Below are 12790 nucleotides of genomic sequence, written 5' to 3'. Positions count from 1 at the left end.
ACTGATATTTTGGTTAAGTCCATGTGAAAGTTAGAGTCTACAATCTATGTTATATGTATTTGAAAATCAATGAGTCCCGGTGTGATGACTACCCATCTCATTTTTAAAGGCCCTAAAATACCAGATCAGTACAAATACCCCCCAAGTGGCAGTTTTGTGTAAAGTAAACAATCAATCCAAGGCATTTGTAAGAGGCATGATGAGTTTTTTTTAAGTTGTACTGTTAGTCACAATTTTTGGGATTAGGGAGTTTTTTTTCCATAAAATTGTAATTTTAACACGTTCTTTCACACACACTTAGAATTACACCCCAAAACGTATTCGGATACTCCTCCCAAGTATGAGGATCTCACACATGTGAGACTTTCACAGCCTAGCCACATAAAGAGGCTCAAAATCCAAGGAGCACCTTCAGGCTATATAGGGGTATAAAGTATCTAATGGCCAATTTTATTTTTGATGATCACTGTAATAAGCAAAAATCGGATTAAAAGACTATGTATGGTTTCATTCATGAAACCTTGTGTACTAGTGCGATGCTGTGATTGGTCACAGCCATCACATGGTACAGAGACGCTGTGACTGACCCTGGTACTAAGTGAACGCTGTGTCCTATCACAGAGCTCACACAGTAGTAAACAATGACATAATGGTTTACTACCTATGTGCTAGCTGTGATTGGTCATAGCAATCACATGGTACCAGGTAGACATGTGCATTCGTTTTCGTCCGAATGCATTTTCGTTATCGTTTTAACAAACGATAACGAAAGTGCAGAGTCCGAAAAACGAAAGATCCAACATAAACAAATGCTTTATTTTCGTTTTCGTTGCTACAACAGTTCGATATTGGTAGGAGATTCGACATGATGATGACAATAACAATCTGTGTCCATCAAACCTGTGGTCTAATGTGCCTAACCTTAGCTCTATTAGTCCAAGATGATTCGACGTAGGGGAGGAAAGAAAGATTCGACGTAGGGGAGGAAAGAAAGATTCGACGTAGGGGAGGAAAGAAAGATTCGACGTAGGGGAGGAAAGAAAGATTCGACGTAGGGGAGGAAAGAAAGATTCGACGTAGGGGAGGAAAGAAAGATTCGACGTAGGGGAGGAAAGAAAGATTCGACGTAGGGGAGGAAAGAAAGATTCGACGTAGGGGAGGAAAGAAAGATTCGACGTAGGGGAGGAAAGAAAGATTCGACGTAGGGGAGGAAAGAAAGATTCGACGTAGGGGAGGAAAGAAAGATTCGACGTAGGGGAGGAAAGAAAGATTCGACGTAGGGGAGGAAAGAAAGATTCGACGTAGGGGAGGAAAGAAAGATTCGACGTAGGGGAGGAAAGAAAGATTCGACGTAGGGGAGGAAAGAAAGATTCGACGTAGGGGAGGAAAGAAAGATTCGACGTAGGGGAGGAAAGAAAGATTCGACGTAGGGGAGGAAAGAAAGATTCGACGTAGGGGAGGAAAGAAAGATTCGACGTAGGGGAGGAAAGAAAGATTCGACGTAGGGGAGGAAAGAAAGATTCGACGTAGGGGAGGAAAGAAAGATTCGACGTAGGGGAGGAAAGAAAGATTCGACGTAGGGGAGGAAAGAAAGATTCGACGTAGGGGAGGAAAGAAAGATTCGACGTAGGGGAGGAAAGAAAGATTCGACGTAGGGGAGGAAAGAAAGATTCGACGTAGGGGAGGAAAGAAAGATTCGACGTAGGGGAGGAAAGAAAGATTCGACGTAGGGGAGGAAAGAAAGATTCGACGTAGGGGAGGAAAGAAAGATTCGACGTAGGGGAGGAAAGAAAGATTCGACGTAGGGGAGGAAAGAAAGATTCGACGTAGGGGAGGAAAGAAAGATTCGACGTAGGGGAGGAAAGAAAGATTCGACGTAGGGGAGGAAAGAAAGATTCGACGTAGGGGAGGAAAGAAAGATTCGACGTAGGGGAGGAAAGAAAGATTCGACGTAGGGGAGGAAAGAAAGATTCGACGTAGGGGAGGAAAGAAAGATTCGACGTAGGGGAGGAAAGAAAGATTCGACGTAGGGGAGGAAAGAAAGATTCGACGTAGGGGAGGAAAGAAAGATTCGACGTAGGGGAGGAAAGAAAGATTCGACGTAGGGGAGGAAAGAAAGATTCGACGTAGGGGGGAGGAAAGAAAGATTCGACGTAGGGGGGAGGAAAGAAAGATTCGACGTAGGGGGGAGGAAAGAAAGATTCGACGTAGGGGGGAGGAAAGAAAGATTCGACGTAGGGGGGAGGAAAGAAAGATTCGACGTAGGGGGGAGGAAAGAAAGATTCGACGTAGGGGGGAGGAAAGAAAGATTCGACGTAGGGGGGAGGAAAGAAAGATTCGACGTAGGGGGGAGGAAAGAAAGATTCGACGTAGGGGGGAGGAAAGAAAGATTCGACGTAGGGGGGAGGAAAGAAAGATTCGACGTAGGGGGGAGGAAAGAAAGATTCGACGTAGGGGGGAGGAAAGAAAGATTCGACGTAGGGGGGAGGAAAGAAAGATTCGACGTAGGGGGGAGGAAAGAAAGATTCGACGTAGGGGGGAGGAAAGAAAGATTCGACGTAGGGGGGAGGAAAGAAAGATTCGACGTAGGGGGGAGGAAAGAAAGATTCGACGTAGGGGGGAGGAAAGAAAGATTCGACGTAGGGGGGAGGAAAGAAAGATTCGACGTAGGGGGGAGGAAAGAAAGATTCGACGTAGGGGGGAGGAAAGAAAGATTCGACGTAGGGGGGAGGAAAGAAAGATTCGACGTAGGGGGGAGGAAAGAAAGATTCGACGTAGGGGGGAGGAAAGAAAGATTCGACGTAGGGGGGAGGAAAGAAAGATTCGACGTAGGGGGGAGGAAAGAAAGATTCGACGTAGGGGGGAGGAAAGAAAGATTCGACGTAGGGGGGAGGAAAGAAAGATTCGACGTAGGGGGGAGGAAAGAAAGATTCGACGTAGGGGGGAGGAAAGAAAGATTCGACGTAGGGGGGAGGAAAGAAAGATTCGACGTAGGGGGGAGGAAAGAAAGATTCGACGTAGGGGGGAGGAAAGAAAGATTCGACGTAGGGGGGAGGAAAGATTCGACGTAGGGGGGAGGAAAGATTCGACGTAGGGGGGAGGAAAGATTCGACGTAGGGGAGAGGAAAGATAAATACAAATAATGATGATGATGAATGTTATTGGCTGATTGTAACCAAAGAGGAGGAGCAGTAAAATAGCTAGAACTAAGTACACACGTACTTTGGCTTATGGTGTCTGTTGAAAGTTCTAAGAAGATTCGATGGAGCAGGTAAACTATACGGCGTTGTACAGTTTAGCTGCTCCGTCGAATCTTCTTTGAACATTTGACAGACACCATAAGCCTTCAATGACAGATTCGACCTTAATTTGGATTTTCGGACGAATGCAATTTTTAACGAAAAACGAAATAAATAAAAACGAATTTCGGGAGTAACTAAATGTATTTTTCAGACGAAAACGAAATTCCGAAACGAAATATTTCAGTGTGCACATGTCTAGTACCAGGACTATGCCTGATGGCCCAGTACAGCGATCGGTGATCGGCCGTGTCCAGCGGACACAGCAAGTCACTGATCCCCGCTGCTGCTTGCTCTAGAGAGTGTACAAGAGCGGGCGATGTAGGGGGACATACAGGTATGTTCACCCACACTGCTACTGCTTCCGTTCGCTCATTTATGCACTATGGCCTTGACAGGAAGTGGTTAATACATGCCTTTTGGGAACTCTACAGATATGGAATGGTCGAACATTTTAGTACAAAAGTACAGACCTGAAGCTCAATCTTTAGGTGACTTTCTCCATCTCAGAGCATAAATACAAAGCATGTGTAGAAAGATTCTGAGGTAGTGCTTAGGTGTTGACAGTCACTGAACACAGACTGAGGCTGTGCTGCCTGGCCAGATAACACAGTATACAATAACCAAACACTTTATTAGTCACACCTACTCATTCATGCAATTATCAAACCAGTTTATCATGGTTCAGCAGTGCAATGAATAAAATACAGTTACAATTTATGAGCTTCAGTTAATGTTCACATCAAAACACCAGAATGGGGACAATAGGTGTTCTCATTGTTGGTACAAGTGGAGCTGGCTTGAGTATGTCTGAAACTTCTCATCGCCTGGGATTTTCACACACACAAGTCTCTGGAGTTTAGTCAAAAGGATGCATAAACCAAAAAATTTTTGTAAATTTTGCAGACAGGACGCCTTGTTGTAAGGTCAGAGGAGAATGGCCAGACCCTATACAGTTGTGCTGAACAGAAAAAAATTTCAAATTGCACAACACGTGAAACCATTAAGAAGATGGGACAATTTTTGGTCAGCCAAGAACAGTAACCTGAGGCTGCAGTGGGCAGAGGTTCACCAAGACTGGACAGAACTGGAAAAATGTAGCCTGGTCTTGTGAATCTTGATTTCTGCTGAAGCATACACATAATACCATGTATGTGCATGGGACAGGTGTGCAGAAATTGCATGATGCAATCATGTGATCCTGGAGCAGAATCTCAAAGAAATGTTTGTGGAATGCGAAAATCATGCCAGGAAGAATTGATGGGTGGCTGACTCAGTATTGGTATAGTGTTCCTAATAAACTGCTCAGGAAGTGTGTGGTATTCAGCCATTTAATATATACACACACACACCAATTTAAAGTGTAAATACTATATTGCTGTTCAACAGATCTAAAAATGAGAGGGAAAATAAAAAAACAAAACAAAATAGTAGCACACCTATTGGAGAAGGCACAGAGGAGTTTGGTGACTGGACGGTTCGGTGAGCTATCATTCTCTGATGGTGGTTGTCCATTCTGCCATCTTTCCGCATCATTTTGTCCACCATGAGGTTATCTGTGCTGTCAATCTGTGAGAGAAGAAACATCTTGTTTGGCGAATTCGGATTTTCAGAGAAGTGCAGCTTAAAAACAGAGTGGATGTGGTAGGAGGTGCCAGGATGTCATACTTACATCGGGCAGTGGTGGGAGATTGAAGGAATTAGCAGCGGAAGACACCAACTCGATAACAGGGGAGGGGAAAACCTTGCCATCGCCTCCTGCCACACTGGTGATAGTTGGGCTGGATGGAGTAGAGGAATTCCCAGTACCAGGGTTCACAATGGTTTGGTTTCCAGCGACTTGCCACTATTGAAAATTATAGATTTCAGACTTTACTATAGGAAACACTATATGCCATAGCAACTAAAAAAAAAAAAAAAAAAAAAAAAAAAAAAAATACCATTGAACTTAACTTCCCAGACCTAGCAAGGTTGTCCATTCTTTACTGTTCCTGAGCAGTGCAAAGGTATGAATGTATAGTCAAAACTTTGTTAGTTTAGGAGTACAGTGGCATTAGAACCTCTGTCAGGTTTTAATTTCAGTCTGTGTTCCTGCTGGGAAGACCAAAACTTTCCATTTGCCCTGGTAATCAATGTCACAGCTAAAAGCAGTAGCCTTTTTAGATTTGACACAGTCTTCAGATTCCCGAAGAGATAATAAACTGTTTTTAAGCACTTTCAGCAGTGGATTTTAAACGCTTACCGAGTATGCAGTTGCTTTATCTTTAAATCCTTGCCTATGTTCCAGTTTAAGTTGGTGCCATTATTGCTGCCCCAGGTTTGTTTTTTCAGGGTGGCTCCTTTCTCTTGAAGTATCCTATGGAGCCACCCTTGCATGCAATTGCTAGAATTGCATCTCCTACACCATGTACATCAATGGAAGCAACACAGACGCATAGCTTAGAATGGCCAGGCACATGCCTGCTCCTAACCAACAGACTCGCTGGAGACTGTACTGTTAACTTTTTACTGTGATTACAGGAAGTTCAGGGAAGAACACAGTGAGCAGAAGCCAGCAACATTGAAAGTTGTAAACTGCAAGTGCTGGGGTAAGACATAACTAATCGTGTTTTTTTTATTGTGCTCAATGTGTTACGCTAAAAAGCATTAGGGATTTAATACTAATTCAAAGAATTCTAGGTTAGTCTAGTGAATTGTTGTACCTTTAAGAAGGATGCGACTACATTCAACATATACCTTCCCTCAATGTATGTAATGCTATACTGTATATATATATATATATATATATATATATATATATATATATATATATATATATATATATATATATATATATATATGTCCCAAGTTCAAAGTTTAGATAAATTAGAGCCAGGGACTGCAATTTACAAAAGATGCCTTAACACCATAGCGTGGCTTTACATGCATCTGCAAATGAATGCATTTTAAGGGCTCATTGATGCTAGCGTCTGTTCCTTGAACCAGAAATTAGAAGCAGCCAGCCAAAAGCCGGCCCTGTGTCCCCGATCTGGAATTCTAGGCCCGACAGGGGACGGGTAACACCTTACTGGAAAAGACACCCAGTATTCTCAATCAAGGGGAAGTGCAACTAGCCACAGGAAAATGCATCTTGGAGCTAAAGGCCCCAGGCAACACTCTTACCCACTATCTGGACAGGAGGGTGATCTAGGAAGCTTAGGAAAAAAAACAAAAACAAAAAACAAAGCACTGCTCAGTTGCCCTAGAACCCACAAAAGAGAGGTAAGCAAAGAAAAAGATGGAGATCTGGAGCACACACCTGCTTCATGGCGTGTTGAGGCACGTATGCCACCCTAACAGGGTTGGGTCCCCCGGGTCTCCTGGGCATGTTCTGCATATGAACTTCCTGTGGAGGAGGCGCACTGTGTGGGTATCGGACTTGCTGACTGGATATTAACATGCCATTGGCTCGTGGATTCATATTCTGGATATTCACAAATCGCTGGACCTGCTGGGGGAAACAGATTCAGTAATTCGGGTCAAACTTTTTTTTACCTGGAGGTGACCCAGTCAGCTATGACACAGTGGAAAAGTAGGCACTTCTGTGGAGCAGTTACATACAGCTACATCATAATAGTAGGTTTCTTTGGCCCACTTACTTACCATGAGGCCACCACTCTGTTTTATGCTTTATATAATAATTTTCCAGTTGTCTTCAGGCCGTTTATGTGACGCATAGGGGCACCTCTGGCTGTTAGCCAGCAGTAGGCAGTCTTTGATGGTGCAGGCTGCAACGCTAATGCCATTGCAACATCACCTAAGGAGGTGGGCACAGGATGCCTTGTACTTAGTCAGGGCTGACAATAGGGGTAGATGGGCAGTAATGCCATAATGGGCCAGAGTTCTAAAGGGTCGGGGGGATATGTTTGATGGCTTTGGGTGCTGGGCCAGTCAAAGGCTGCAGGCCCCAGGACAGCATGCACAACTTAGTTTACGGACTCCGTCCTGCTGGGTTGGGGCTTGAGACAGCTTCCCCTTTCATAGCCATCAGGTGGGACAATGGAGCTCAGGCTGCAGTGAGTTTGCTTTGTTTGGGTGGCCAGGGATTGAGCCCAGGACAGAGCACACAAAAGCTACTGGAGTGAGAGTGGGAGGCGCTGCGCAGGTGGGGGCAGGCGAGCAAAAATACATGTCACAGACAAAACAAGTAATGGTGGTTCTCCTCGCAGCAGCAAGTCCTCATGATTATGGTTTCAATGAAAAAAAAATTAGGATACCTTGTGGTAGGGGAGAAGTACTGTGAGGGAAATCGCTGGAGAGGTGATGTGCATTGCTGGCCAACTATGCTTTTTCTTTCTTCCAAAAATAAGGGAGGGACAGAAGTTTAACATAGGGAAGCGATCTTAAAAATGTATGCATTGTCTTCACAGTAGTCCTGGGAAAATGAGCAGAAAAACTGCTCAGAGAAATTTCATAAACAGTCTAAAGTGTTGAAAACCACATAGTGATATTTGCGTTATTTATACACTTGTAAACAATGGTATTACAGTGGTTTCTTACCGGATTGCCAGGCTGTGGTGGGTGCTGGATGGGTCCTTGTATTCTGGGGTTGTTCACGGCCATCACGGGCTGTGGAGGGACATTGGCGCTGGGTCGGCGCTGTGCCTGCTGCTGCTGGCGCTGAGCAAAGATCTGCTGGTGCATGTGTTGGAGGCGGAGTTGTGCCAGGCTGATCTGGGATGGGAATTTGGACAGCTGATTGTTGGGTGCTGTGCCTTGAGGGTTTTTACCATCTGCAGGTGCTGCCTGCTGCGCCGGATCCCCCTCTTCAATTACCAGGGAGCCTAAATTGATGTGCAAAAACCTCTATTAGGGGTTATTCTAATATAGTCATGAAAAAGTATTTTACTCTTTTAGTAGGAAGACAAACTTCCATAGTTTTACACTCTAGCTAGCTCCTAACAATGCACTATCCTCACACAAATTCTTAGACATGCTCCCAAAAACCCAAGGCGAGCATGCAAACTCATGTATAGAAATGTTGCCACCGAGAAGGAGCATGCAAGAGCTCTGACTTGGTGATAAAGGCACTATCTGCATAGCGCCTGCACCTGGGTTTAACCACTTCAAGTGCAGGCCTTTTTCTGACACTTGTTGCTTACAAATTAAAAGTCAGTATTTTTTGCTAGAAGATTTACATACATCTTTTTTTTTTTTTTTGGCAGAGACCCTAGAGAATAAAATGGCGGTCATTGCAGTATTTTATGTCACACTATTTGCGCAGTGGTCTTTCAAACGCAGTTTTTTGGGGAAAAAAAAAAATACTTTCATTTATAAATAAAAAAGAAAACAGTAAAGTTAGCCCAATTGTTTTGTATAATGTAAAAGATGTTACGCCAAGTAAATCTCCATAGGCAATGCTTTAAAAAATTTTAACGGTTACCAATTTAGAGTTAGAGGACATACAGGTACATGATTTCACAGCAAGTGGTTAAAGGGATTGAAATTTTTTTTTTTTTTTTTAAATAACAAACATCTGATAACCCCCTCGGAGAAGCGCTTCCCCGAGGGGGTTACCTTGTGGTCGTGCTCCGAGTCCAACATTCGGCGTCCATAGCCGACGAATGCAGGACTCGGCCCTGCGTCATTGGATTTGATTGACAGCAGCGGGAGCCAATGGCTGTGCTGTTATCCAATCAAAAGGGGGGAGAGAGAGAGAGAGAGAGAGAGAGAGAGAGAGAGAGAGAGAGAGAGAGAGAGAGAGAGAGAGAGAGAGAGAGAGAGAGAGAGAGAGAGAGAGAGAGAGAGAGAGAGAGAGAGAGAGAGAGAGAGAGAGAGAGAGAGAGAGAGAGAGAGAGACCTTTACAACCTCTTTAACCACTTAAGGACTAGCCTCGTTTTGAGATTTTGATGTTTACAAGTTTAAAACAGTTTTTTTTGCTAGAAAAATTACTTAGAACCCCCAAACATTATATATTGTTTTTCCTAACATCCTAGAGAATAAAATGGAGGTCATTGCAATACTTTTTTTCACACTGTATATGCGCAGCGGTCTTACAAGCACACTTTTTTTTGGAAAAAATACACTTTTTTGAATAAAAAAAAAAAATAAAACAGTAAAGTTAGCCCATTTTTTTTATACTGTGAAAGATAATGTTACGCCGAGTAAATTGATACCCAACATGTCCCGCTTCAAAATTGCGCCCGCTCGTGGAATGGCGTCAAACTTTTACCCTTAAATAACTCCATAGGCGACGTCTAAAAAATTCTGCAGGTTGCATGTTTTGAGTTACAGAGGAGGCCTATCGCTAGAATTATTGCTCTCACTCAAACGATCGCGGTTTGACCGTTTTCATATGCGGGCGCTACTCGTGTATGTGTTCGCTTCTGCGCACGAGCTAGTCTTTTTTTCTTATTTTACTTATTTTTTCACGGTAAAAAAAAAAAAAAAAAAAAAAAAAAGAAGAAGGTCACTTTTATTTCTATTACAAGGAACGTAAACATCCCTTGTAATAGAAAAAAAAAAGCATGACAGGTCCTCTTAAATATGAGATCTGGGGTCAAAAAGAAGATTGGGGACAGTTACCTAGACTGAAGATATGCTGCGCCCAGGAATTTGCATCACACAAAAACTGGACACGATTAGTTACCGGAGCCACATCCCAATGGGCACGAAGCAAATGTTTGAGGCGAAAGGTAATCTAAAAAATAGAGAGGAAAAAAAAGAAAAATGTTTGTTGAGACAGTAACGCAAATCTACACATTTACCTCCAATATAAAAATTCATATCTTTTCATTATCCAGGAGCCCATTAAAGATGTTAAAGTCAAACTAAAACATTTTTCAGGCCTTATACTTACATTAATATACAATCACCGGCCACCTTATTAGATATACCTGTTCAATTGCTTGGTAACACAAATTGCTAATCAGCCAATCACATGGCATTAACTCAATGCATTTAGGCATCTAGACGTGGGGAAGAAAGGGGATTTAGGTGACTTTGACCGTGGCATGGTTGTTGGTGCCAGATGGGCTGGTCTGAGTATTTCAAAAACTGCTGATCTACTGGGATTTCCACACACAACCATCTATAACAGGGATATGCAACTAGCGGACCTCCAGCTGTTGCAGAACTACAAGATCCATGAGGCATAGACTGACAGCCACAAGCATGACACCCAGAGGCATGACGGGACTTGTAGTTTTGCAACAGCTGGAGGTCCGCTAATTGCATATCCCTGATCTATAGGAGTTAGAGAGAATGATCTGAAAAGAGAAATATCCAGAGCGGCAGTTGTGTGGAAGAAAATGCCTTGCTGATGTCAGAGGAGAATTGGCAGACTGGTTTGGGATGATAGAAAGGCAACAGTAACTCAAATAACTATTCGTTACAACCAAGGTATGCACCTCTGAACGCACAACACATCAAAACCTTGAAGCAGATGGGCTACAGCAGCAGACCACACTCGGTGCCACTCCTGTCAACTAAAAACAGTAAACTGAGGCTACAATTTGCACAGGCTCACCAAAATTGGACAATACAAGATTGGAAAAACATTGCCCGTTCTGATGAGTTTCGATAGGGTCAGAATTTGGCATAAACATGAAAACGTGGATCCATCCTGCCTTTTGTCAATAGTTCAGGCTGGTGGTGGCACACCTGCCTAAAAAAACTTTTGCACGGATAAAATACATTAAATACTTGAACGCTCACCAGCCTCTTGCTGTACAGTAATGCCGTGCTGCTTCCGCTGGACACCGCCCACTTGGAGAAGTACACTACATGTTCCAGTTGTTTGGAAAAACCATCCACTTCGTGCTTTTGCTTTAGGAGCTTGGTGCGGCGATCCTTTGCCAGGGTCTGGAATGAGAGTCAAACAGGACACTGTTTTCACTTCTGAAATTTTTTCCTATTTGTTTTCACTTTGCTATATTTCTGGGGCAAGCCATTAGAATCTCTTTTCAAACCTGAACTCAAGTCTTCTCCTTCTGTCTTACAATTGTACAGACTCCTGTACTGAAATTGCTTACTCAGATTTCAATGTGCTTCTCACACTGTACATTAGAAGCTGCAGCAAGTCAGATAGAGCCCATGTCATTACCTGGCTGGAAGACATCTAGCCATTTCCTCCAAACCTGACCTGCTCCTTTAATTCATTGGATTTCAGTTCTTTCAATCATGAAAGCTTCGCAACTCAAATAAACTGGCACTACCCTAGGGCAGTCTCCAGCCTGTCTAGCAACAGCCACTCATCCAGACTGACATCCACCCATTAGGTATTTATAGGTTTGCACATCTCCTCCCAAAAGCCAGTCCTCTTCTTGCATTAGGGCTGTGGACTCATGACAGAAGTACTGAGGCAGAGTGTTAGGTTTTCAGGAAGCTATGTACAGGACCCTCCCACCAGGCTTGATCTGCATGGAGAATCAGAGACCCAGTGATATCACTGTATCCAAAATAAGGTGTATATTGAAAACTGAAAGGTTCAATTAAAAAAAAAAAAAAAAAAAAAAAAAAAAAGTCATTAGCATGTTGATGAGGGCAGGGGATCAGAAAAGGCAATATATAATGCAAATGTCAAGGCAAAATCTATTATGTGGTTAAGCACAGAAAACCCGGATGTAAGAGAATGGTTTGAGCGAATAGAATACTTATGCAGTAAAGAAAAAGGACACGCAAACAAAATACAATAGTATATGGAGAAGATGGAAAAAAATTTTAAAACTTCAGAGAAATATTTAGAAAAGATGAGGCAGGGCCTTGAGTAGATCTGAAAACAAAAAAGGCGGCTGAGAACAAAAACCAAAACGGGAGGGAGAGATTTAGAGGGGTGGAGGAAGAATAGAATCCGTACAAGAGAAGAATAGCATAGGTACTGTGGGTAATATAGTAACTAAGATTTTAATGTTAATTCTCGGGAAGTGTGTCTTTTTCCTTTCCCTTTCCTGATAAAATAAATAAAAGAAATTTAATAATTAAATAGTGACCATGAAGAATTCCACAATGATGCAAGACCAAGAAGGAAACAGAAAATGAACGTAAAAAAGTTGATTAAGTCTCGAGAGTTTTTGCTGAGGTGGAATGAAAAAAAAAAAAAAAAAAAAAAAAAAAAAAAAGAGAACGACAATTATAGAGCTCAGCGAAGCTGGCCCCCATACAATCAGCACAAATAAAAACTCAAGTGTGTTTCTTTAGTGCTACGTTTGTGCTGTTTTGTGCCGTAAAAATTTACATTTGTGCTGCTTTTATTTTTAGGATATTAGCAATTGTTTTTTCCAGACTGTGACATCACCTAGCCCCCCTACAACACCCAAATGACACAAAACTGGTCTCGTTGGTTAGTGCTACGTTTGTGCTGTTTTGTGCTGCTAAAAATTCCATTCTATCTTTTATCGTTTTTGCGTTATTAATGATTTATTAAAGGTCACCAAAGGTCAGTCAGCCCCCCTACAATGCCCAAATGACGCAAAACTGGTCTCGTTGGTTAGTGCTACGTTTGTGCTGTTTT

The 12790-nt window shown here is 42.7% G+C and overlaps 1 protein-coding gene across 3 annotated transcripts in view; it reads right to left on the bottom strand.

Annotated features, from left to right (window-relative positions):
- The window catches only part of TRIM24 (tripartite motif containing 24), a 135682-nt gene that overhangs the window by 19895 nt on the left and 102997 nt on the right, over window positions 1–12790 (bottom strand). For 2 of the 3 annotated variants that reach the window (XM_073621472.1, XM_073621474.1), the window contains exons 7-12: window positions 10996–11142; window positions 9865–9979; window positions 7839–8122; window positions 6598–6789; window positions 4972–5145; window positions 4739–4868 (exon numbers count right to left, since the gene is read on the bottom strand). In XM_073621472.1, the coding sequence (XP_073477573.1) occupies window positions 4739–4868; window positions 4972–5145; window positions 6598–6789; window positions 7839–8122; window positions 9865–9979; window positions 10996–11142 (1042 nt within the window). The remainder of the gene's footprint in view (window positions 1–4738; window positions 4869–4971; window positions 5146–6597; window positions 6790–7838; window positions 8123–9864; window positions 9980–10995; window positions 11143–12790) is intronic. The other variant, XM_073621473.1, reaches the window with a different exon arrangement.

The sequence above is a fragment of the Aquarana catesbeiana genome, linkage group LG03 (assembly GCF_042186555.1).
Source record: "Aquarana catesbeiana isolate 2022-GZ linkage group LG03, ASM4218655v1, whole genome shotgun sequence".
Taxonomy (NCBI): domain Eukaryota; kingdom Metazoa; phylum Chordata; class Amphibia; order Anura; family Ranidae; genus Aquarana; species Aquarana catesbeiana.
Note: the sequence above shows the minus strand (reverse complement) of the source record. Positions and strands in the feature narration are given on the sequence as shown.